Source organism: Glandiceps talaboti, chromosome 16 (genome assembly GCF_964340395.1).
Source record: "Glandiceps talaboti chromosome 16, keGlaTala1.1, whole genome shotgun sequence".
NCBI classification, from domain to species: domain Eukaryota; kingdom Metazoa; phylum Hemichordata; class Enteropneusta; family Spengelidae; genus Glandiceps; species Glandiceps talaboti.
In genome coordinates this window covers 13,883,633-13,911,511 of record NC_135564.1, presented here as the reverse complement: position 1 = coordinate 13,911,511, position 27,879 = coordinate 13,883,633, and the positions used below count along the sequence as shown (strand labels likewise).

The following is a 27,879-nucleotide window of genomic DNA, read 5'->3' as shown; positions in this document are numbered from 1 at the left end:
CATTGGTTGATGTTCGAAAACAAATGTAACTGAACCCGTGGATGTAATTCCGATTTACAATATGAAGGTTAGTAACTGAATATGCAAGCGCAATCTCTAATACCGTATTGTCAGTCGATCGTGCACCGACACTGCACTTTCCCAATCTGATTAAAATCTGATGTGGTGGAAGAGACTGGATGCCTTTATTTATCTCTATTTCCATCGTTTTGTGTGGTTGTTTTGTTCGGCGATCACTCGGAACAAAACAAACGACACACAATGAGTGACATATAGAGGTAAATAAAGGCATCTAGCCGCTTTTATTAATGTCGATGTATGCCTCAAAACTGTCTTCTGGCATTGTTTAGAAAGTTAATTGTATATAAGGAATGTCCTCGGAGCTCGATATTTTCTACGTAACATAAAAATATCGTGACGTCATCGGTCGTTTATTTAGGTTTGAGTTCAGTCAAGTGCAAAATTATGGTTGACTATGCTTCAGGAAATGCAATCGTTAAGTTTATATACTCTAGAATAGTTATTGTTAGGTATATCAAGCACACTGACGACGGACACCAGTTTGGACCAATTTTGTATTTACATAAGCTTGTTACCATTGACGTAAACACAAGGTACCTATTATCAAGTAAAGTTCATTGGATAGTCCAAGTTTTATTCAAATATTGTATGGTCGATGGTGTCACAAGCAAATTTCAAAGATTCTAACGCACAGGCTGTTACAATTTTGTAGATATCAAAGAGATATCGATTTGTCCTGATCACTGATCTTCATAAAAATGCCAAATTCATATATTACAACTACTGACCTCTAGGTGGCGGTATGATCCGCCGATTACACGCCATTCTGTAGTTCGGTACCCCATCTCTGTTGATCTTGGGATTTGGGATTGATTTCTGGTCTTATAGATCTTTCTATCCCAACGAGTAGTCGTTCCAAGTACATTTGCAAAATTTCTTGCGCCTTTACGAATAAAACTCTAAATGGGGGGGGGGGTGGTGATATTTGAGCTCGTGAAAGGGGGGGGGAGGGGGCTGCGAAATAATTTATTTTGACCAAATTATTTTCTCCTCAGCTCCCCCTCCACCGTAAATTCTGCTCGTTCCCTTAGTGAGTCAGTTGAAATCCGCCAGCTCAAGGGCAAAGGGAGCTGGGCTATATATGGTCCACCTTCACGTCTGGTCCGTCTTGTCCAGACTAGACTGCTCCCCAAAAGACCAAATGACTGCCCCCGGATCCCCAGCTTGCCCCCCCCCCCCGCTGAGTAGCGCCCCCAGTGCCAAAGTTATACAATCTCTTGTCTTTCATATATTGTTGTAAACTTTTGTATAACACACCCGTGTTATTCTATCGATTTCTGATAGACTTACATTGTCGGCTATGTTCATCAATAGTATAATTTTTTCATCCTATTCATTCAGAAACATAAGCTTATTATAATATATTGCAGGTAACAAGTGCCAAGGTGTGAATTTCACGAAATTCATCCTTGCTAGCTGTCATTGCAACTGAGATCGCTAGAAACTAAGAACGAAACTTGTGAATCCGCCTTGCCATGGAATTCGTATAAAATAGTTTATACGACGAATAGTTTGCAAATGACTTCGGGGAAAATGAAATGAAAAAGTCTTAAAGATACAGCTAGAGGCCGGCCGACGAACATCATGACGAAGCCATATTGGGACAGCGCTATGAAAATGGACAACTTAGGGAGTCTTAAACGTCGCCATCTTGGATGCTGCAGAAGAAAAATATACGGTAAGCGACAAAAATCCGTCCCATCACACTCGTAATCATACAAATTACAACATTTGCAACATGTATATGATACAACCACATATTAGAGATTTGTTTCATTCACGTATTTATCTTATCACTTGCACTAATAGCTTGAAATTTCACTTCTTGTGGTCACGTGTGTTATTGTTTACATGTCGGACCGACGTAAGCCAAACGTAAACGATGCATTCAGATCAACTCGACGAGTACAGTTTACAGTTGTCAGAATAACGTTACTGATTACTCGTGTACATTGGATATTTCCTGTTAAGATAATACTCTATAGTACTTACAATTTTAATCGATATTTTATGAAGCGAATTCTCAGACATTACAAGCAGGGTCAGAAATAGCCTTGTTGAAGTTGTTCACAATGTAATCACTAATATAATTTTTAAAAACAGGGCAGATCTCAGCTGTCACAGTGCCACTAGTCTGTAAGATACGAAGTTCCTGCCACGCTATCAGTATCAACCAGCACTCACAGAGCTGGACAATACGACGTATCTTATAGTCTAAGCCGTCGCGTTCATGTACATGTACTTCTAATGGTATTTAGCAGTAGTGCTACAAAGTAACTCGCTAACTGGCACACGTTTGCTGTGTTTGCTACCAGATAAACATCGGAACGACAAAAAGCACAAAACCTCTCAAAATCACAGTAAACGCAGTTACTGCACTGGCAAACCAGCTTTCCGTGTCTCTGTGATAACAATTTTGCATCATATATAGATAGAGCCTCTTTATATCAACATAGCCATACTCAACTTTCCTAACCCTAGTAATGTTATTTGCCACCGTCATTTTTTGTGGATTTTGGATTAGAATATGCTAGTCTGTCCACTACACTGTAGCTGCCACTTATGTGGTTACTTTCTGTCCTGTTTTGTCTTTTCTACATACTTTTTCATGGAGAGACATATTTACCTTTTATTGTAAGAATCGCCATCAATGGGATACAAAGTTTTGATTCATAAATCAAGGATATATTCAGGTGATAAATACCCCCACCACCACCTCCCCAGTAGTGTATGCAAAACACAATGCGAACAGAATAAAAGTTGTTGCATTGGGAGGTTCACAGTAGAACTGGCATTAGTTCCATTGACCACATCATGGTTTTTCTAAAGTTTCTAATTTTTCATGATTTTGGACAGAGCTGCAAGATGTTCCTGTATGGGTTAACCTTGCAACGAGCCACTGGTATCACTCATGTCATACAGGGTAATTTCAGTGGTACAAAACAACAAGAGTTAGTCATATCCAGAGGCAAGCTGCTGGAAGTCCTTCGACCTGATCCAAACACTGGCAAAGTATATACTATTCTGACCCAAGAAATCTTTGGTGTTGTAAGATCTCTTGTTGCCTTCAGACTTACAGGAGGAACCAAAGGTAAGGTTAAATACATTCTCAGAAAAATATCTCAATAGGCCTTTTTCAAAATTTGCCATGGTGGCGCTATACTTCCTGTCTGTGTGTACCTTGGGGGTATACATGGTATAGGTTACTTGGTTAATCATAGAGCACTGCTGCTTTCCTCAATGTCTGAACAATACAAAAAACTTCCCTGACTTACACTTCTATTAGAATACCAAGGGACAAAGCAAGGCAGCCCGACGAGTTGTCTTATTAACATCCCAATATGTCATCTTCTTGTTACCCACTTTTTCCCCATGTCTGAAAGAAACATTGACAAAATAGGCATAAATGAATTTTTCAAGTTCCTAAAAGTTCAGTGATCAAAAACAGAAGAAGCAGAACTATTTCACGTAGCCAAGAATGTTATTGGCATTTGTCATGAAATGTTGGAATAGGATGACTGTGAAAGCATATCAGAGTACTTGATTGATTCTGACTGATGCTCTAAAATAATTGTAATATTATATTATTAGAGATACAATATGTAGTTGAACAGCGCCCCCAGTGGCTAAAATCTGCACTCCTTTGTCTTTCCAATAAGTGGACTGTGATATTTGCTAGCAATCAGCTGTACTCCAACACCATGGACAGGAATCATTTACTGTCAAGTTCACATTTTTGTATTTATTAGTTGTGAGTGTCTTAATCAGCTTTTGCTTTGTATTGGTATTACTTTATGTGATAACGTTTTCTTGTGTTGCAGATTACATAATTGTTGGTTCAGATTCGGGCCGAATAGTGATTTTGGAGTATCTACCATCAAAGAATGTTTTTGAAAAGGTACAGTATTGAAAACTAATCAATAATTTATAGAGTTGTGAAGGAAGAATTTTAATGATTTACTGGTACCAATAATGTGGTGTTCATGTGCAAGTTTGGGGCCTGAAACCATATGGTAAATACATGGAAAAGGAAAAAAATTGCTTTTGTATGACTTGTATTTTGTTAAAACCAAAAACATTTTGACACATAGAAAGTGTATATGTTAGTTCTCTATTTACTGGTGAATAGATGCCTTTCACTCCAAAAAAAACTTGAAGTTGCCTGTAGCGGTGTCCCTGACACACACACACACACACACACACACACACACACACACACACACACGCACGCACGCACACAATTTGTCAGTTGGCTGTAGTGTGATAACTCAGTTACTACCATGTTTACTTGACTGCTAACATAGTATACTACTCCAGCACAATTGCCAGATATTGACAGCTTTCCCCACCCAGTGGAGTGTATGATTTACCTTTCAAGGGAAGCAACTGATTATGAAACTGTGCTTGAAGTGTGTCTCATATATATTTTCAGATTCACCAAGAGACGTTTGGTAAGAGTGGCTGTAGACGTATTGTGCCAGGACAATTCTTGGCTGTAGATCCAAAAGGCCGTGCTGTTATGATCGGTGCTGTGGAGAAACAAAAACTAGTGTATATTTTGAACAGAGATGCCCAAGCCAGGTTGACAATATCGTCCCCTCTAGAAGCTCATAAATCCAGTACTTTTTGCTATCACATGGTTGGCATTGATGTTGGCTTTGAAAATCCATGTTTTGCGTGTCTTGAGGTTGACTACGAGGTAAGCTTTGTTTTATGAATTATTTAGTGGTCATTTTAAACAAATTACAATTAGCCATTTGATTTGTTCAAGTATGTACATGTGTCTTCTTTGTGTGTCTGTGTCTGTGTCTGTCTGTATCTGTGTCTGTGTGTGTGTTGTGTGTGTTCATTTGTTGATAGACATGTTTTCAGCTGTGCTCATTTTAAGACTAGCATTCTCATTGTCAACAAGTTACAAAATTGTACAATAAACACAAACCTCACATGACAAACAGAAGCTATAGCTATCATGATATGTTGTAGGTTCTATATGTGGGTGATATCAGTGTGGTGATGATGTCAATATAATCACATAGCAGTTGTGTTAGTGTAAGCATTGAAAGTGTCTGAAAATGTGCATGTGAAATCTACACAAATAAAACACTGCATAGGTCTTCCCATAGACTGAACCATTTTACTGTAACAGTGTGAGTGTAATCATATCAATGTCCAGTGATAGATTGAAGTCTACACAAATAAAACACTGCATGGCTCTTCCCTAGACTATAAGATACTCGTTCTGCCCTCACCGGGCCGATGTGCCGGTGAGGGCGCCCCATCATGGCATACCTTACAGACAAGGTTCTTCTCATATACTAAACCATTGTACCGTAACACTTGCGCAAGTGTAATCATATCAATATCCATTTATAGATTTAATATCAACATTCCACAATTATAGTTTTGGTTTGTCTGTGTCTCAGTTTGTTGAAAGTGATCTTGCTAGAGCAATATGTGTGGTGAGGCCATCTTTTGATATGCAATATTTCACTTCTCAGATTCAGGATATTTAGAAGAAAATAGTTTGATACTTGAGTGTGTAGCTGGAATGATGTATTGGTTTTTTTTTCATGTATACAGGAAGCAGACAATGATCCAACAGGTGAAGCAGTCCAAACCACACAACAAATGTTAACATTTTATGAATTGGACCTGGGTTTGAATCATGTTGTCAGGAAATACAGTGAACCAGTAGAAGAACATGGCAACTTTCTTATAGCAGGTGAAGAATCATTTTCATTTCGTTAAGTAGACATCAATACATTTGTAGTACTTGCTTGGGCCATTTACACAGTCACTGTAAGCTGATGATCAGTTCTGGGGCCTGGTTATCTAAGAAAATATTTGAGTCAATAAAAGCTTCATAATCTGATTATCTCTATACTATGAATATAACTGACATGCTGCACAAGTAAAGGGTTTGATGTACCATAGGATAACATCATACCACTGTCCAGGTACCTAGTGCTTGGACATCGTTCACTCACTATGTACACCTTCCAATCCCTGATCATGGATTTTACTAGACTCTCTCACAGTCCTCGAAGCTTCGCATAAATAGCTAAAACTTGGGTTGTTTTGTATGTATCTACTGCATAATTGTACTCATATACTGGTATCCCTGTACAGGGATCTCCTCACGCTGGACGGCACCGGACGCTAGCGTCCGGGACTCAGTCTTGGCGACCACTACTCAAAGTTGCCGTCCACCACCTTCAAGTGTCACAATTGGTTACCATTCGACACCCCACACACACTCACTTCAATAATTGTACTTTCATTTTCGGCCCACATGGGTGTATTGATTTAAAAGATAATGAAGTATTAAAATGTCTTTGAGAAACGAACAATGTAGACGACCAATAATGACAAATACTCGACTATTTATAAAGACGAAGTGTGAACTGACAACAGCTGACGCTATACATTGATATCTCGTGTACAGTGAGTACGTGTGAATTACAGGGCAAACACGATGCTGCAGACTTTCGACTAGCATTCTTCAGCGTCGTAAAAAAAGTATAACAGCCTCATATACTTTTTTATAAAGTGTTGACGTTGTGTCCGATCATTAGTTTTCTGTTCAATTTTACTCTGAAAACACTTTTAGTTAGTAGTTTGACATCGTACATAGCACGACGATGAAAACACGTAATTTCCAAAATGGCGGGCGGTGACGTCACAAACTATCGCGAGGTCTCGTGTATCACGAGATTTCGTCTAAACGCAATGCGTATGTGTGGGTATACGCAACCTTTTAGAGTTTTGAAACTGCAGTCGTCTTTGGATATTTAGTTTGATTGAAACAACTTTAGCTTTTCTGAGAAAACTAATCAAAAACTGTGATTGAAAAAATCGATGTGCAAAGATTGAGCTATAAATCTGTAGAGAAAGAAAAGTTGGTTTTAACTTTTTTGTTAGCAACTTTGATCATACACCATGTACTTTGAGTGTACCATTAATGTATTCATGAATATTAATTATGCAAATTAGCATGAATATTAATTAGCGTCCGGGACTACTCTCAAGCTTGGGAGAACCCTGCTGTATCCCTAGCCCTGTACTGTGCGCCCTCATCGATCACATAGGGCTAACATTTTGTTGATGTGTTTGGCCTATGTGATCGATGAGGGCGCACAGTACAGGGCTAGGGATACTGGGATACTAAGTATACAAGTACAATTATGGAGTAGATACATACAAAACAACCCAAGTTTTAGCTATTTATGCGAAGCTTCGAGGACTGTGAGAGAGTCTATGATTTTACCCGCGTTGATATGTTGTCTCTCTGTCCATGTGGAAGAGTGTTGCACTTGGCCTTGACATGAAATCTTAAAATCCAGTTTCGTATGGAGAGCAATTTGGATGATAACAGTATATTATCTGTGTGCTTTACTTTACTAATAGTACCTGGAGGAAATGAAGGCCCCAGTGGAGTACTAATCTGTTCTGAAAATTACATCACTTACAAAAACTTCGGTGATCAGCCAGACATAAGAATGCCAATTCCAAGGAGAAGGGTGATTATTGTCTTAAAATTTCTTTGTTTTCTTGTCAGTCTTGTACAGTTCTCATCCCACTTTGTCAACTCAGTGATATTTAAAGTGATATGACATGCTGCACTGGAGTCAAATTCATATATTTTCTGATTTCAGAGTATTTGATATCTCTAGCATTTACATGTAGTGTCAAGAGCTTTATGTAAATAGACATTTTGTACTGTTTCCATAATGCTTTATTAGGATAGAATTCAACATCTGTAACATTCATTCTAGTTTTGTAGTAATGACCTCAAATTGAAATCTACACTCAGAAGGTTGCCAAACAAAAGCCAAGGGTGACAGTACCTCTAGTACAGTAATGGTACAGTACCGCTGACAAGCCCTTGACAAGCACCTTCAACGACTTTTAAAGTTAGAGATTGCACAAGGGGGTAGCAGCTATTCTACTTTTATTCTCGCATCTTTGTTTTGCTTCATTAGTGTGTAAGCTGATACACTTATCTGTGTTTATAAAAAAAAAAGTAATTTTATACAAAGTGTCAAAGTTATTCAAAATCAGAAGATTGATATATATTTGTATAATGTCTTTCATTTACAGAATGATCTAGATGATCCAGAGAGAGGAATGGTGTTTGTTTGTAGTGCAACACATAAAACTAAGGTAAACTGAATTGTTACAGAATGTTACCGTTGTGTGTAGTATTATTTGTATGATCTAGTTTACAGGAGCTGAAATGAAACTCTGACCTTGACATTGTCTTGTATGACCTGATGTCATGTGACTCTCTCATTTGTATTTTAACTGATTTGTAATTTTTATTTTATAGTTTTGTAGTTCCATCATTTCCTTGTTATAATTTAGTGCATAATTTTTTTTTGGATTTTTTGCAGTCCATGTTTTTCTTCTTGGCACAAACTGAGCAAGGCGACATATTCAAGATAACCCTTGAGACAGACGAGGACATGGTAACAGAGATACGAATGAAATATTTTGACACTGTACCAATAGCTACATCACTGTGTGTACTCAAAACTGGCTTCTTGTATGTGTCATCAGAGTTTGGAAACCAGTGAGTATTACATGTAACATCCGAAGTCAACTTTTCAAACAAGGTCCCATGTGTACTTTGGTGTTTTAGGAAAGGTTGGAGAGCCTCAGAGACAGTGAGGGAGGGTGTAGTAAAATTGACATATTTATCTATAACACTTGTGAGGGATTTTCTCTTGGACCTTGTTTGCACCCCTGTGTTTTTGCTTAGTTCAAGAATCTATGTAAAAAACATTAAGGGTAATGGCAAAACATAACACAGGGAGGGGTATAGTAAAATGATGTATGTATTCATATAGTACTAGTGAGTGATTTTGTGTTGGAACTTGTTTGTACCTGATCTCTGTAATGGGTAAAACTTGCATATTACTCCGTATTTTGTACTGGGACTGTGCACCTGTATTGTTGGTAATGCTAGAGGACCTCCAAAGCTGGGAGGGAGGGTTGTGGTAAAACTCATACAATTTCCTGTATACTGTTTGCTGAATCAGTGAATGTGTAGAGGAAATCTTCATAAAATGCTACTAGTACTAAGTAGATCTATTTTTTGGAATTTTTCCCCAGTTTTTTGTACCAAATAGCCCACCTTGGTGATGATGATGAGGAACCCGAGTTTAGTAGTGCAATGCCTTTAGAAGAAGGAGACACTTTCTTCTTTGCTCCAAGACCGTTGAAAAATCTGGTTGTAGTGGATGAAATGGAAAGCTTATCACCCATTATGGCTTGTCAGGTTAGTTACTCAGTGATGCTTGGGCATCTGTTTGCTTGCACTTCCAGAAGTGTTGCTGTTTTATTCAGAATATCTTTTTACCAATGGCAAAGTCTGTATGCTTGTGCTGTTGACTGATTGTTATCTTGGCTAATAGTAAAGTCTGTACATTTTTGTAGTCATCTGACTTGTCTCAGCCAATAGCAAAGACTACATTTTTGTAGTCATCTGACATGCCTCAGCCAATAGCAAAGACTACATTTTTGTAGTCATCTGACATGTCCCAGCCAATAGCAAAGACTGTACATTTTTGTAGTCATCTGATTGTTCACTCGGCCAATAGCAAAGTCGATACATTATGTATTCGCCTGATTCTTATCTCGGCCAATAGCAAAGTCTGTACATTTGTGTAGACATCTTATTCTTATCTCAGCCAATAACAATGTCAGTACGCTTATATAGTCATCTGATTATCTCAGCCAATGGCAAGGTCTGTACATTTATATGTTCATCTGATTATCTCAGCCAATAGCAAAGTCTGTACATTTGTGTTTTTTGACAGATTGCTGATCTAGCCAATGAGGATACACCTCAACTGTACACAGCATGTGGTAGAGGGCCTCGTTCATCAATGAGAATCCTTAGACATGGATTGGAAGTAAGTGAAAATACAATAGTAAAATATGTCTTATGTTAGACCCAAGTGTTTGAATACCATGGTCTTGGATTACTGCTATCAAACCAGTGGAGCTGTAATGATTAAATAGGATTATTCTTTAGTGAAGAACAACTTTTCACACCTAAATTTTAATCAAAATCCGACATTGATCCTTCATAAAATCACTGTCTAAAGTCAAACATTTCTTGGAGGCAAATAGTCAGTACTGTTGAGAATCAGGTTGTACCGTAAATAATGATTGTCCTGGGCCTCAATGAAGTGATGATCACACAAATAATAGTCATAAATCAGCAAATAAGGTAGATGTATATACATTGAAGTCTTCTTTCGATCTGCTGATCAGCTGGTATGACGGGTCCCATGGATGTGACACCATCCCCATCCCCAGTTCAAGGATGTGTATAAAAGAGGGGTACCACGCACCAACTCTACAGCTCTCTGTATTACATTGAACATATAATAGACTGTGTAACTCTTCTTATGTAGGTATCTGAGATGGCTGTATCTGAACTGCCAGGTAATCCTAACGCTGTATGGACTGTCAGGAAGAATATAGATGGTAAGTAATAAGCTGTATGACAATGACAGTGTATGATGCAAATAATATACATCTATCTTATACCCAATAACCAGGGCTCCTCCTGTACTGGTCAGTCCCAACTCTTGGGAAATGTTAACATAACAAAATGCTTCTTGTGAGAATGAATGTTTGTAGACTTTTGAATCATGTTAAACATAAGTTATTCCCCCAACTCTTTTGGAAAATAAAAGATTTAATTTAAAAAAAAAAGTTATAGGCCCCCCCCCCCCCCCCCCCCCCCCCCAACTACCACCTCCCCCACGCCTGATATATTAAACATTTATGCTAATTGATAATAAGAATTTACCAGCAAACTTTGAGGTTTGAGATACCCTTGAATGGCATGTACCTGTACCTTGAAATAAAAGCCATAGGTATAAATTAATTCAGTGACCAATCAATTCAAAAAACCATATCAAGATAATTAGAAAAAAAATGTAAACAAAAAGATGTAACTTGTTACAATATTTGTATGCATATTATGTGTTACTAATGAAACTGTGTATTGATTTGTTATAGAGGAATATGATGCCTATATCATAGTATCCTTTGTGAATGCTACATTGGTATTGTCTATTGGTGAGACAGTTGAGGAAGTCACAGATTCTGGTTTCCTGGGTACAACGCCAACCTTGTCTTGTTCATTGATTGGAGACGATGCCCTACTACAAGTAAGTCGTTCTGCAGTGTACTCTCTAATGATAGCCAAATTTTGTTGTTATGAGTCAAAATGAGAAAAACTGGGATTTCTTGTGAGTCACCACATAGTAAGAGATAGGGAAACACCAAATTTTGGTGCTTCACTGGAAATTGTGTGCATCAGTGGTGCGTCAAATTGGCTTAGAGGGCACACTGTTGTTCTGTCAGTTCTGTTAACTGATCTGAAAACAAAGAAGGCTGAAGTGTCCGACTAGTTCTGTGCTTAAGTCAGGCATTTTTGAGGAAATTGAAGATTCAACGTGACAGAAATGGGAAAAGTTCTAATGGAGAAAACACTATATAAAACAAAGGATGTGATTCAGTAGTCTATGAGGTACGCCACGTTAGGGCGCCCTCACACATCAGTCTAACCATTTCAGAAGTAGACCACATACAGAATATTTGGTCCAAACAGATAAATTAGATTTAGAAATAAAACAAGAATTTGTTTCTGAAAAAGATACCTTATTTACATTTTTACTAACGTTAAATAATTGTATGACTTGACTATTTTGTTGTTTCTCTGTTTAGATCTACCCTGAAGGTATTCGTCACATCAGAGCAGATAAACGTGTCAATGAATGGAGAACACCGGGAAAGAAAGTTATTGTCAGATGTGCTGTCAATCAGAGACAGGTACTGTTCTATAGAAGAGTGTCTGTTGTTGAATTTTGTGAGAGTTACTTTGAATGAAGCTGAAATTCATTATGTTGAAATTACCAATAATGGTTTTACATCAAGTCTTAGATGATTGACAGGTGGACATGATGAATGATTCTATAAATCCGTGTTTCAGCTGAATTACATTGATTAGATAATGTCACTGATCCACCCAGTCTTCAAACCCAGTACCAAAAACAAACCCAGTACCCAGGTACTGCAAACCTGTCATCACTAAAACCTTGGTACCTTGGCACCACAAATCCAGCCATTGATGAAACCTGGTACCTGTGCACTGCAAACCCATCACCAGTACATTGGCACTGCAAACCCATCACCAGTACCTTGGTACTACAAACCCACACAACACCAGTATCTGGGTACTACAAACCCACACAACTCCAGGACCTGGGTACTACAAACCCACACAACTCCTGTATCTGGGTACTACAAACCCACACAACTCCAGTACCTGGGTACTACAAACCCACACAACTCCTGTATCTGGGTACTACAAACCCACATAACTCCAGTACTGTAAACACAGAAACAAGGTCCTACAACCAAGTACTGGAGTAACATTATATACGAGCAAACACAGCACATGGATACTGTAAACAGAACCAAGGTTCTACCGGTACATCGTAGTACCAGTGAGTACTACAAAACCAGGCACTGACACAGTCCAGCACTTGGGGTTCTACAGACATAGTCCTGTAATATCTTTTACCTGTGTACTTTCAAATGAAATCTAGTGATAAACATTTAGCATGACTGATTTAACTTGTGGTTTGTCTTACAGGTTGTGATTGCACTGACTGGTGGAGAATTGGTGTATTTTGAAATGGACCCAGTAAGTCTCTTTGAGAAATCATGTCTTGATTCTACCATATATAACCTATGCAGCAATCAACATAATATTATGTAAATACTACTGGGATTAGAATTGAGTAGAAACGTAGTAAAGAGTGTCAACACTGCACTTCAGTGTTTGGAAAGCTGATGTTTCAGGAATATTTCTTCTTTAGGAGTTTCTTGATTTTAGAAATAACTTTGGGAAGTCATTTGTATTTGTTATTCCCATAGTGTCAGTTTTTTGCAAACATTGCTGGATCTTGGGACAGTCTTTTATTTCATAAAATGTATCATGTTCTCACTGAACTACAGTATTTACCTGAATGGGGGTTGGGAGGGGAATGTGGTAGTCTCTTGTATTATCTTACTACCTTCATGGTAAAATGAGTAATACATTGTATTGTACTAGAGTTGTGATAATGAGATTTAAAGATGTTTTCGTTCTTGTCTGTTTTCTAGAGTGGTCAGTTGAATGAATACACAGAACGTAAAGAAATGTCTGCAGATGTCCAGTGTATGAGTCTAGCCAGCGTACCACAAGGAGAACAGAGATCTCGTTTCTTGGCTGTCGGTTTAGCTGACAACACTGTCAGGATTATTTCATTAGATCCATCAGTAAGTTTGTCCTATTTGTATCAGTCATTGTAAAGATTGTGGGTTGGAGTGCATATTCTTGAGTCTGTCAGTACAGATTGGCCAACCCAGTACGTTTATTCTTCCTATGTACGAATAGAACACTTTCCAACTGTATCGTCATAAATACAAGGATGTGACATGAGGTAAAAACGAACTGTACAATCACAACAATGGATACATACATCTTCAAATTGAAGCCCCTATGTTGTTAATTGCCACCAGTCAAATTAGCCATGTGGAACATGCTAAATATCCCCTGTGTTGTTATTTGCTACCATCAGTCATGTGAGTCATGAAGGAAATTACAATCAACAAACATTTGTAATTCAAAACAATGGTTTGAATTGTACATTACACATGTCTTAGCCCTTGTCAGTATTTCATCAGTGTTTTTGCCTAGCATTGGGACCCTGAGTAACACGGACAGGAAGTCTGATAAAACTTTTGTCCATTTCCATACCTTCATGGTGGAGCACCCCAGTAAAATACCTTGTGAATTCAGGTGGATTTGCCTACTTTACTCACCACCCTGAACAAAAACACTGTTAATGAAACTACACCAACATATTCATGACACATGATACATTATATATGTTATATCTTGACAGGACTGTTTGCAACCACTCAGTATGCAGGCACTCCCTGCGTTGGCAGAATCACTGTGTATTATAGAAATGACCAGTGGTGAAAGTGGTACATTAGAAGCTGGTGGTGGCTTACTCTATCTTAATATTGGACTTCAGGTAAACTCACTTTGTTATAATTATTATTAACTGAAGAAGATTGTAGGAGAATTATAGATTTGTAGAAATAATGTTGGATATCAGAGGCAAGAGGAAGGGTATATTCTGATAATAAGTACATGTAACCTTGTCTCGTATTGCATCTGCAACCGGCAACAGGTAAGTGTTTGCAAGCGGAACTAGTTTAAAACGGGGAAGTAATTAAATGCATTGGACTAAGTATGTTATGTTTGAACTACTTGTTATTACATCATGGATTGATGTGGACTGTTTTATGGCATCTTTATATGTACATGATATGTCAAGAAAACTTAAATTTGTGATTGTGAGCTGTCATTAAAAGAGGCCATAAAACTGTGCTTCTCAAACCATGAAATGTAATACAAGTCTCTGCACTTCCAACATGTGTCAGGTGTCATTAATCCAATTCATTGATTTATTTTCTGTTTGTAACATGTTGTGTTTGTAAATTCTTGCCTCTTGCTGGTTGTATGGTGAATTGACAGAATGGTATTGTATTGAATCATAATGCATTCCTTTGTTTTGTATGTTTCCATGTAACTTTGACACTAATGCCATTTGTATGTCCATACATTACATGAACAGAATGGTGTGTTACTGCGTACTGTGTTGGATCCTGTGACTGGAGATTTATCTGACACACGTACTAGATATCTAGGGTCAAGACCTGTCAAGCTATTCAGAATCAAAATGCAAGGCAATGAAGCAGTAAGTAATATTTGAAATAACTAGTGTGGTACCAAATAGTTATTGGTTTAAGTTTCAGAAATCCATAACTGAAAAGTGTTAGATTAACCCAGTATTTCAGGAAAGTTTGGTGTGTTTCACTCCAAGCTTGTTTTTTGTTTATAGTCAAGTTTCTGATACATTTTCTCAGTTTAGTGTGATGATACTAAAAAATGCATTTTTAAAAAAATTATAATAGCGTAGAGTAGAGATGTCTTTCACTCCAAACCTGTACTTGCATGTAGTCAGGTCCCTGACTAATAATTTAGCAGTTAAGTATGGTGTCAAAGTCAGTTACTATCGTGTTTGTTTGACTGCCACCCAACTATTCAAGTGTAAAAGTTTGGCTAAGTTCAGTACACCCAGAATAAAGAATTGATTTTCTTGTGCTCTCTACAGGTATTAGCCATGTCCAGTAGATCCTGGCTTAGTTACTGGTACCAGTCGCGTTTCCATCTTACACCGCTATCCTATGAAACATTGGAGTATGCGTCCAGCTTTGCCTCAGAACAGTGTCCAGAAGGTATTGTGGCCATTTCCACCAACACACTTAGGTAATGTCACTTTCACTTCAAAACTAGTTACGTACGTTGGTTTTTACGCTAAGATTTTGAAACCGTGCACATGGTAACAGGGCTAGAGAGGGGAAAGTCTGGTAAAATGGCATTGTTTTCTATATATTGAAATTGAGATTTATTCCCCACAAGTAATAAACATACAGAAAAGATATAAATGATAACATCCAAAAGGAAAACGATTTCAAGTTGTGGGTGAGAGACTAGAAAATAGTTTTCGGAAAACTAATCGAGTCTAGCCACTCAATTTAAAAAAAAAATGAATTGCATATCACAAAAAATGTTGTGACTGGTGTTGCTCAAATTAACACTGATTACAGAGTCAGAAAACAACAAACAACAATGGTTTACATTAATAAGAAAACAGATAAACACACTATGGTGATACGAAATGTACATGTCAACTGGAGCATAATGAAATGCAAATAACTAATAACCTTAATATGTACTTAGAATCCAGTGCTTATATTTTGATTTAAACCTAGCCCTGTCGGGATATTTCTTATATTGTTGGGTATACTCTACCACAGTTTTGAGTGAGAGCCGTGCTAAAGTTACTCTTGGAACACATGTAGATTTTACCTATTTGCTGACTAGCAAGAACACTGATATTGAACATGTTCAGTTCCTTGATGTCTATGCCTTTGTCATGATGTAGAATTTCTATCTGATTCCATGGAAATAATCTCTTTTACTTGTCTTCACCCTTAGAATCTTGGCCCTTGAGAAGCTAGGTGCAGTGTTCAATCAAGTATCAATTCCATTAAAATACACACCAAGAAAGTTTGCTGTCAATCAAGATGGTAACAACCTGGTTGTCATAGAAACCGACCACAATGCATATACTGATGCTACCAAAACACAGAGAAAACAACAGATGGCAGAAGTAAGTAATGTGGTAGTCAGTGTGCCCTCTAATGATAGCCAAGTTTTGTTGTTGTGAGTCAAAATGATAGAAATTGTGTGTGCTCTACTTCCTGTCTGTGTGTACGTTGGGGGTATACATGGTATAGGTTACTCGGTTAATCATAGAGTAATGCTGCTTTCCTCGATGTCTGAATGATGCAAAAAACATCCCATCTACAGAATACAAGGAACAAAGCTCTTAAGAAATGGGACTATGAGGTGATGATACCCCCAATTTGAGCGAGGGCGCTATATTCTCAATTTCCTGTTTGCAGTCTTCAATGGCCTGCTGGGGGTCTAGCAACTAGACTTCCTACCATGTCCTATTGTTATAATTTATTAGGATTAGTTGTTATTTACTAATTCCATCTCATTATCAATGTTGTACATTAGGAAATGGTAGAAGCAGCTGGAGAGGAGGAACAAGAAATGGCCGCAGAAATGGCTGCTGCTTTTATGAATGAGAACTTGCCCGAAGATGTATTTGGTGCACCGAAAGCTGGTGCCGGTATGTGGGCGTCGGTGATCAGAGTCCTCAATCCTATTACAGGGAAATCTACACATGTAGAACAGCTGGAACAAAATGAAGCAGCTTTCAGGTTTGTAGAGCTGTGTTATTGAAATGGACAAAGTTATAGACCGTGCCACTTTACAACTGCCGACAGCAGACTGTGGACAAATAGGACCTGTTGCAAACAGGGAAAGTAAACAACTGAATTGGATTAATAACACTTGGCTCAGCATGTTGGAACAGTGGAGACTTGTATTACACACCATGGTTTGATAAGAACAGTTTTATGGCCTCTTATGTGTACTTGAATTGCCAGGGGAACTGGAAATTTGTTTGTGAATGTGAACTATTACGTAAAGAGGCCATACAACTGTTCTTATCAAAGGATGGAATGTAATACAAGTCTCTGTACTTCCAACATGTTGTGCAAAGTGTTATTAATCCAATTCAGTCGTTTACTTGCCCTGTTTGTAACAGGTTTCGTTTGTCCATGGTCTGATGTCGGCAGTTGTACATAAAAACTAATCTTAGTATTTGACAGTTCTGCAGGCACAGCATTGATATGAAATACCAATTTACAGCAGTTGTGGGAAATGTTGCTTACAAAAATACAGCTGCAGTATACACTGCATCACTCATGAAAATAACTTGTGTATGCCCTACCATCCGTTGTGAGGCTGTGGGGTCTCTGTCATAATATTCAATGTCATATTATGTCTATAAACAGGTATTTATCACTGAAATATTTGTAATGATTTATCATGTAGTGAGAAATGAACCACACGGCATATTATTTTTTGTGTGTGTTCAGAGTTTAGTACAAGTCAATGATGGGTTAACAACAAGACTTAGATGATTGACAGGTGGACATGATGAATGATTCCATAATCCATATTTCAGCTCAATTACATTGGTTAGATAATGTCACTGATCCCCCCCCCCCTGTCTTTCATTTAAAAAAAACATACCTAAGTACTACAAACCCAGCTCCTGTGTACTACAGTCCCATTTACCTTAATATTATAAGTCCAGTCTTTGATAAAACCAACTACATGGGTTCCACAAACCCAGCGTGTAAGTGTTACAAACCCAGTACATGATACCCATAACAACACATTTTTATTAACCAAATAAGATAAAACTTGCTGCAGGCTCTATGAGTAAAATCTTGGAACCAGAAAGTGGATATTATTTTTACATTGAAGGAATCCTGAATGCCTATTTATGGACTTGGCATGTATTGAAATTTCTCAATTGTGTGTTCTTTATATTTTGTAGTGTTGCTATTTGTAAGTTTGCTAACAGAGGAGAGGATACATTTGTGTTGGTTGGTGTTGCCAAGGATATGACCCTTAACCCCAGACAGTGTACTGAAGGCTACATTTATACCTATCGCTTTGTTGACGATGACAGGTTGGACTTAGTACACAAGGTAAGATACATTTTATTGCACTTCTTTATAGCAAATTCATTCTTAGTTCATATTATTGAAACATTTTTGACACGTATTAGTGTCTAGTATGATTAGCTTGCTTCGAAGTATAAGTTTGAATTTTACATTCACCATCCTTTGCCAAAGTTGAATGCCAAATCTGAACAAAGTCAGTAGACACATCAGGAAGTCAAAACTATAACTCAGAATTTTTGGTAAAGAAAGGGTGTCCTTCAACTTCAATCTAGCGATTATATTTTTGCAAAATCTGTTGATTTTTTTTCTAATGTGCTAAAATTTGATCAAATTTTTATGACATGGTTTCTAGTAAGTTTGTGTAATTACACTAAATCAGGGTGTATTGCTCCTCAGTTTAGTCTCTGTAGTAGTAAGATTGTTAACTCAGTGTACTTTTTTTATTTTCCATGTTAGACTTCAGTTGATGAAGTGCCAGCAGCCATCTGTCCATTCCAAGGTAGAGTATTGATTGGTGTAGGCAAGCTACTCAGGTTGTATGACATGGGAAAAAAGAAACTATTGAGAAAATGTGAAAACAAAGTAAGTCAGTGAAAACAACTATCACATCATTCTGTTGCAACTTATGACTATGGTACCCTTAATTTTGACATGTTAGGAGACACAATGAAAACTATTATTGTGGCATGTAGTTGGTTACATAAATTGGTGACAGGGATGCTTATATATTAAATTATATAATCATCCTGTGATCAAGATAGATTTAACATTAGAAGTCAACGGAAATGTATATTATCTGTCTACACAAATAAAACACAGCATGGGTTCTTCTTGACTGACTCGTCCTTTTGTGACAGCGTGAGTGTCATCATATTAACATTCAATACCCAACATGTCACAATTATAGTTTTAGTTTGTTTCTGTTGTAGCTTATCGAAAGTGATCTTGTCAGAATTATATTTTATAGGTGTACACAATTTACAGTGTTTTTGGTATGTTTTACTAACCTTGGTTGTTAAAAACCTGACACCTTTTCAAATTTATATAATTTCATGACAAGTGAGATTTTATCTCCTTTCATTGAATAACATAGTCACAGATATATAGCAATGACTATATCTGTGAATTTGTTATTTTTTGATGAAAGGAGGTAAAATCTCAAATTACAGCTGTGTCACAACTTGACTCAATTAGCTATTGTTTGTGTAGACATCACCTGAGATTTTGCATGTATTTGGTGGGTGTATAAATCCCCGACATTTTACAAGTGCATGTGGACAAACACTTATACAAACTATATGAGTATTTGTGTATAAGTTACACCCAATCTGTGAAATTGCTCAATTCATGAAATGGGTGGGTAACTTTGCCCAGTTCATGAAATAGTCAATCGTGTTGCCCAGGTTATGAAGTGGGTATGGTAAGATATGCCCAGTACATGAAATGAGCATCTTTTATAGGACACACACAAAATAGAATAAGAATCAAACAACTTTATTATCATGTATTTACAAACTCATCACTTCACAATTCTTATTTTATTATAATTCAGTGTAGCTTGTGTTTTTAATAGAGTTTGATAATCAACACCCCAGTTCAAAACTCTTGCCCCCAAAATTTAATTTTGCCCCTTTTAGATCGTATTCTATACTCTCATTTGTATAAGGTTGACCATTCCATGAACTGGGCAAAGTTACATGCACATTTCATGAATTGGGTGTAACCTATATACATGGTTAGTGCATTCTGTAAGAAAGTTTAATCTGTCAGAAAACAAAATCCAGTGATACAGTTAATTTACAAGTTAGGAAAAACAAACAAGTTAGGAAAAACAATCAGTAGAAAATGGAAGATAGCTTTGAAAACGAAAACAGTGTAGTAGTGTTCCAAATAACTCCAAAGTCACCTACTTTCATTTTGAGACCTGAGTTTGTAATAACCAATTTGTGTCTTTTCTTGTTCCCTTTCAGCACATTCCTAATTTTATAGTAAACATCAGTATACTTGGCAGTCGTATAGCAGTCAGTGATGTCCAGGAAAGTTTCCATTTTCTTCGTTACAAACATCAAGAGAATCAGATGATTATATTTGCTGACGATACAAATCCACGATATATCACAGCTGCTAGTATACTTGATTATGATACTATGGCTGCTGCAGACAAATTTGGAAACGTTTCAGTGGTGAGTTCTGTTTTCATTTACTGCCCATTTCATGTTTGTGTTCACTGGGTGCTCTGATATAACCACGCAGAAACCAATACCAAACTGTACATGCTACATGCTAAGATAGCAAGGTTGAATGAATACAGTTTCTTGCGACATTCTGTCTGAATGAAATGAACTTATGTGCCACCTTGCAGACATCAAGATATTGGTGCCCAAGTCAAGTGTCTGTGTCTAGATGCAGTACGTTTAAATGGTTTATTTCATTTAGACAAAATGTAGCAAGGAATTGCAATCTTGTTAGCTTAAAGTGAATAACGTGTAGTTTCGTAATGGTTTCTGTGTGGTTGTATCACACAGAGCCAGTGAACACTAACTTGAAATGGGAAGTGCTATCACTTTGCTCCTGAGATTCGTTACAGATAAAACGCTCTCCCTCACACAAATTTGAGTATATTATGAAGATAGGTTCTGTTGTCATTTACGAAAGCTAGATGGCCATAAGACTAGTGAAAGAAATTCTCTGCATAAGTGAAGTGAAATTATTTGAGAGAAATTGCGGAAATACAATTATGAATGAATGTTCAGTTCCTGGCATTATTTGAGAGAATTTCAGAACTGCAATGTGACTGTTCAGTATAGGAACAGAGTAATATGACACTAATATAATTGCTGCAAGGTCTTCATCAGGATTTTCGAAAAAATACTTTGGCTTTGAATCTCAGTTTACAATTTAGTAACACAGTGATAACTCTAAACTGATTGCCATGGTTACAGGTGAGATTACCACCCAATACAAATGATGACGTCGATGAAGACCCGACAGGTAACAAAGCATTATGGGATAGAGGGTTACTGAATGGAGCATCACAGAAATCTGATGTGATTGCAAACTTTCATATTGGTGAAACCGTGTGTTCGCTACAAAAAGCTACCCTGATACCTGGTGGATCGGAATCATTGGTTTACACTACACTGTCTGGGGGCGTTGGTATGCTGGTACCATTCACATCGCATGAGGTATGTTTCTATTGATTGTGTTCAGTTGATATTTCGTATATACTGTGTACAAAACCTGACTTTATGGATATTAGGTTAGCTCAAGTTATCAATCTGGTAGGAAGGGTCATTCCCTCCAAGCAAGTACACCAGTCAACCACCAGTCACTGAATAGTAAAGCTACTCCAGTTCTCAAGGATTATAACATTAATTTTATCCTGATTCCAGTTTCTCCTATCTGGTTAGTAATTCAAAGTGCCCCCAATGCATGGTAAATATTGCCATAAAAATCCTTCATTCCCTCAGCTAGTATCATTTTGAACTTGGAAGTTTTCTATTGAACTTGAGTGTAAGTCTGTAAGGATATTTTGGAATTTCTGTTTTACCATTGAAAAAAAATTCTTGAAAAATCCCAGAGGCATGAAACTAGTGAAACAGTGAAACTGTTTTGTGCTCATTGACTGTTGATGTATGACCAAAGAGAAAGTTTCCTTGCTATGTACTTAGATAGATCAAAACTGTGAAGTTCTCACTATTTTTCATTATGTCAATCACCATCTCTTTCAGGATCACGACTTCTTCCAACATCTTGAGATGCATATCCGTTCAGAGTACCCACCATTGTGTGGTAGAGATCATCTTTCATACAGGTCGTACTTCTTTCCATTGAAGGTAAATATTCTTTCTGAGTATATACTTGTTTAATTGTAATAGAGTGCCACAGAATAGTAGTGGTAGTAGCCAGTAAGTTGAAAAGACCATCTCAAAGTGATATACAACTAGTAACACTGAAGTAAAGTACTTTCTCTATGTGCTACACTCATTTATAGCATTCATATCAAGTGTAAAAGTATACTGTTTCAATTGGTTTATTTGCAAGCCTAGCAGGTGGCCTTTCTAATGTGGTCAATTAGCAAATGAAACAGTATACTTTTACACTTGATATGGATGCTATAAACGATTGTGGTACATACAGGAAATTCTTTACTTTGGTGTTTATATTTTAGACATAACACTCTCAAAGCTAGGTCTGGAATTAGCATTTTTACCACTATGTAAATAGTATGCAAAAATTCCCCAACGGTCAGAGACTATTGCATGAGGGCGCTGTTTATTTGAATTAAAGAGGAATGCCACTCCAGGAATATCATCATTTTCATAAACTATGGAATCTGGAGAATTATGTCATGATTTTACATCACATACAATTACTTGTGTTTTCAGAAAAAACATCAAGTTGATATTGTACCTTTATAGGGTATCTTTACTGTGGGATATTGCATCATGGGAGTCAGCAGAAATAATATTCAAGTTGCACAATGAATATACATGCAAGATGTTTTACACTGGGTGGTATAGGCACTTAGGACTCATGCAATAGCAATAGCCCATAGCAAAGATACCAAGTAAAAGCATGAGATCAACTTGATGGTTCTTTGAAATCGCAAGTAATTGTAGGTGATGTAACGTTATGAAATGACTCCAGAACCCATAGTTCATGAACATTTCTCTATTTCCTGGAGTGGCATACCCCTTAAAGACCTCATATTATATACAAATTACGTAGCTAGCTTTGAGAGCACTGGTAACAAGCTGGATAATTTCAAGAACAATCTGAAGACATGTTTGTTCAAAACAAGTATTTTGGAGGAATTGACCTTTTCGAGAGTTGTCGGTGACTAAGCAGTTAGCTTGTGTGCTTCTTACGTCTGCAGCCTGGGTTTCAACCCACCCAGTGTCAGCTGGATGTGATTGTAAAATAACTTGATCTGTACGTAAGAAAGGTGACACTCAAATTGACCCCTACCTAACAATACACATTTCTCCATGACTTTGACATATTTGTACACTTCTTACATTGTTTATGGGCGGAGACCTTGTAAAACAATAAACATATTATTACTATTATTATCATTATTAAACAGAACCATAATTTTGGAGTCTAGCACTTTTAAAATGCATTTTGATAGATTGATTGATACATGCTTCCCTCTAAGTATGAGAATAATCATGCCAGATTTTGATACTTCCGTAAATGAAAATTCAGTGAAGTCGTTGGAGTATGAACGTTTTAAGGCTAACCCATTCAAATAATCTGACCTGGATGACACCATTTCATGTAGAAACATGACTAACTTTGTAAATAACCATTTCTCTTCTCTCTCTCTCTTTGTTATCAGAATGTTATAGATGGTGATTTATGTGAACAGTTTAATTCTATGGAGCCGTCAAAACAACGTAGTGTCGCTGATGAATTGGATAGAAATCCTAGTGAGGTAAAAACAATTACATAGTACTGTGTTGTTGTATCTAACATTCATGTCATATCTCCATATTACAACCAGTGACAGGCAAGCGTTGACAAGTGGAACGTGTTACAAACAGGGAGAACAAACAACTGAATTGGATTAATAACACTTTGCACAGCATGTTGGAAGTACAGTGACTTGTATTTCATTCCATCTTTTGATAAAAACAGTTTTATGGCCACTTTACATATAGTAATGCAGGTTCACAAACAAATTTCAAGTTCACTGGCATTTCTTGTACACATAAAGAAGCCATAAAACTGTTTTAATAAAAAGCATGAAATGTAATACAAGTCTCTGCTGCTCCAACCTGCTGTACCAAGTGTTGTTAATCCAGTTTATTTGCTTACTTTCCCTGTTTGTAGCATGTTCTATTCATCAGTGCAGCAATGCCGACAGTTGTAGTTGACTTTTTAGTCCAACAATTACTGTCTGAGAGTGCTATAAATAGTCAGATTTATACAAGCCATTCAGACATGTATAGAAGGATAAACACTTCAGCCATATCATGTCGTCACACTAGTTGAGCAAGTTTTAGGCCCAAGAGATACCATTGGGGATGGGGGTGGGGGTGGGTGGTTGCATTACAATGGGTTCCACCCACCTATCTTTCAAACCCAAATTAGGAAACAGGAAATGCATTTAACGTCACATTTGCATGTATGTTATCTCTTGGGAACTAATGTAACACAATCTTGGGTAGTACACAGGATATGAATATATCCTGGCTGTTCAAGTTTCTTTGTGTCGTAATAATCTTTTCTACATACTACCAAGTCTATGTTCTCTGTTTTGTACTCAATAACTATTGTTGATAAATGTACACAGAACTGCGGGGAATAATATTTTGTATATTTTTTTTTTGTAGGTTTCAAAGAAATTGGAAGATATCAGAACTAGATATGCTTTCTGAGGGGAATTACGTGAATAAAGATTAAATCTGGTATGGAGAAAACCCACTCAAGCCATCAATTATCTTGTCTTCGTGAGGAGCGAAAATAACATATGCAAGGATGTCCTTGAATGAAATGTCCTTCATGAAATAAAGGGATGGATATATCTACCAATAGCAACATTGCGTCAGGACTAATATATTATACAAGAAAAATACTTTATTTCCATCACTTCCTGATATTAAGTACTGATCCGGGCCAGCAACAAACTCAACAGGAAGGGTTTTTTATTTTCAACCCATGCTGTACAGAACAGTGGCCATTTGTTGTTGATGATACAAATAAGATGCATGTTAGAGGGTCTAACCCTATCTCTATTACAACAATAACTCCCTAGCTTTTATAAGAATATGTATCTGTTGTACAGTCAGTCGACTGTTATACATTCTTGCCCTATTTTGATAGGTAGTAGAGACACTGCCATATTTAGTAGTACATAGGGTTGAAACCGACTTGATCATTGGAGACAATAGTATAACGCTGCTTGTTTGTTTGTTTGTTTGCTGCTCCACATTCCTGCCTTTGACAATCCCCTTTTTGTGAGCGCCTACATAAAACACACAATGTTGAATGCAGTGAACAACATGGCTAATTACATGTAATTATAAAAGGACAAGTTAATTTTTACGAACAGACTGATTTCTTGGATAAACCAACCTTCACACACAGAAGGACACCCTGAACAAGTGCATATGATATCTTGACCAAGACAGGATGTTTTCTAGTGACTTCTGCATCTCCAACATTTGCTGGACTTTCTATATGCTTTCATCAGTACTTTAAAAAAAATGTAAAATAAGTATTCTTACTCGATCACGAAGTGTTGAAATGTTTACATAGAGTGATGTCTCTTTGATGTAACATAGAAAGTTTGTTGATTGCCATCTTCGCTATGACAGATGTCAGTAGAACTGATGTGGAATTTAGCTGATAAAATTGAAACATACTATAGGTTAAATATTTGTCGATGAACAGAAAATATGGAATTATTATATTGTCATCCTACATCGTGACAAGGGTCGTGTTTATGTCACTGATTCTGCAGTGCATGAAACACAAGTCAAAGTGTTCCAAAGTACCATTAGTTTCCCAATTTTACATAAATTATGCTTGGGGAGGTATAATTATATTATTCCCCTATTTTTCTTCATTCAGTCGGAAAATACTCATAACCTAAAGGTTTATCACTATTTGTCTAGGGATGCTTAGTAACAAGGCCCCTTAGGTCACTCCCAACTCTTAGTGACAAGGCCCCTTAGGTCACTCCCAACTCTTAGTGACAAGGCCCCTTAGGTTACTCATATTTTCATTGACTGAACAAAGAAAAATATTAGAGAGTAATATCTGTAAGTTTTGTAAGTTACTGTTGCAAAGTCATGTGAGTTATATTGTGGAATTTATCCAAGCAGAAACTGCTTCTAATGAAATCGAAATATGCATCATTTTGTAACATTGTCTCTCAAAATACTATGTAAATAGATTTACTTCTTTGTTTCTTTTTTTGAAAAGTGTCATTATTCCGTGGTTGCAACGAAATGAAGGCTTTTAGTCCTGTAACCATACATGAAAAGATTTATAGTACATGTAATTTTGGTGTTGACCAATTTTGTAAACAGTAAAGAGGAGGGGGGTCATTTCAATTTTATCTTTCTCTATCTATGCTAAACACAGTATACACACTATATGTTAGTGAATACTGGATTTATTTGAACGAGGATGTACATTATTGTTTGTGTTTCTCTTTTTTTAACAGAAATAAAATATTTTGACAAAACAGTTGGCGTAGTTGTGAATATTCTGTATGTTCCTACTTCTTGAGAAAAAAAGAGAGAGAGAGAGAGAGAGAGACAGAGACAGAGAGAGAGAGAGAGAGAGAGAGAGAGAGAGAGAGAGAGAGAGAGAGAGAGAGAGAGAGAGAGAGAGAGAGAGAGAGAGAGAGAGAGAGAGAGAGAGAGAGAGAGAGAGAGAGAGAGAGAGAGAGAGAGACTGATATGGGGTGGGGGTGACTTTGGGTATAATGTAAATTGTTTCTTTGAGGTTCAAATGTAGTTTTGTTGAAAACCATTATAAACATACCAGCATGTACTCTTGATTTCACAAATGTACTGTGGATTATAACTAAAATACTGACCAATAGAAAAATTATGAAGTTGATGGCTTTGTTATTTGAATGTGTTAGCAACCACATGGCATAAACCATTTTGGGTCGGTTTGGCACTGGAACCATTGGTTGCCGGGACCTGTGGTTTGGACAGGTAAAATTGTACTTGCATGCACAGGGGTTAGACATTTGAGGCCTTCATAACATAACTCTGTGGTGTTGTATGTGTTGTGTAAGTTGTTATCATAGACTGCTTGTGTAATGGATTTGTTGTATTACTTTGATGTTTCCATGTGGGTGGGAAGACATGATGTGCATGACCATTGAAGACATACAACTACATGTACATAATTATGGCATTTGATCACTGGTCAAAAATACCCAGATTGGTCAGATATCGGTCGGAAATATGTTATAGACAACAAAGTGCTCAAGGCATGATATGGTCCTTGGTACATTTGTATATGCAAATTAGAAAAAGAGAATATGACTTTTGGTCAAGAAATGTACAGTTTGGTAGGCAAGTAATATTTAATGAATGAAGTTGTTTCTAATGGTTGTCAAGACGAAGTCTATCTTTCAAGGCAAGGTGACTTTTGGTCATAAATGTGATTTTTAGTGAAAAGACCCCCCCCCCCCCCTCTCTCTCTCTCTCATATTATCACTGCACTGTGTATTATCTTCGTCTCTCTCATGATCACTGTGTATGATTATCGAAGATCCCGCAGTCACAGTATTCCCACACTGTTTTGTTTGTGTTTATAATAATACTCGAGAATGGCTCAAGAGAAACTGAATGTGTAACCTGGTAGATAAATCTTGAAAAGTTGGCCTTGCACAACTATTGTGAAAATTTAGTACTCCTAGAATTCTAGAAAAGACTAGGCTTATTGTTTCTTGTTCTCTTTGCTTATTGAATTTGGGCAACAACATTGCGAAACACATCCTCAGCTCTCACAGTTCCTACGGCCAGTTCACATACTGATATAAATAAATATCCTGTGGTTGTAAAT

General features: G+C 37.1%; 2 protein-coding genes across 2 annotated transcripts in view; one reads left to right on the top strand and one right to left on the bottom strand.

Moving 5' to 3' along the window:
- Nucleotides 1–27,879, bottom strand: part of LOC144447309 (putative methyltransferase DDB_G0268948) — a 38,598-nt gene that overhangs the window by 9,732 nt on the left and 987 nt on the right. The gene's annotated exons all lie outside the window — the stretch shown is intronic.
- LOC144447054 (splicing factor 3B subunit 3) lies at nt 1,737–26,476 on the top strand. Its single transcript, XM_078136935.1, has 27 exons — nt 1,737–1,759; nt 2,938–3,172; nt 3,903–3,979; nt 4,514–4,780; nt 5,662–5,803; nt 7,489–7,601; nt 8,182–8,244; nt 8,475–8,653; nt 9,196–9,361; nt 9,903–9,998; nt 10,506–10,578; nt 11,119–11,270; nt 11,830–11,934; nt 12,761–12,811; nt 13,273–13,428; nt 14,058–14,192; nt 14,799–14,921; nt 15,339–15,493; nt 16,226–16,400; nt 16,814–17,019; nt 18,210–18,363; nt 18,796–18,921; nt 20,310–20,522; nt 21,282–21,524; nt 22,071–22,175; nt 23,684–23,779; nt 24,681–26,476. The coding sequence occupies exons 2-27, from the start codon at nt 2,947–2,949 to the stop codon at nt 24,723–24,725; spliced, it is 3,642 nt and encodes a 1,213-aa protein (XP_077993061.1). The 5' UTR covers nt 1,737–1,759; nt 2,938–2,946; the 3' UTR covers nt 24,726–26,476.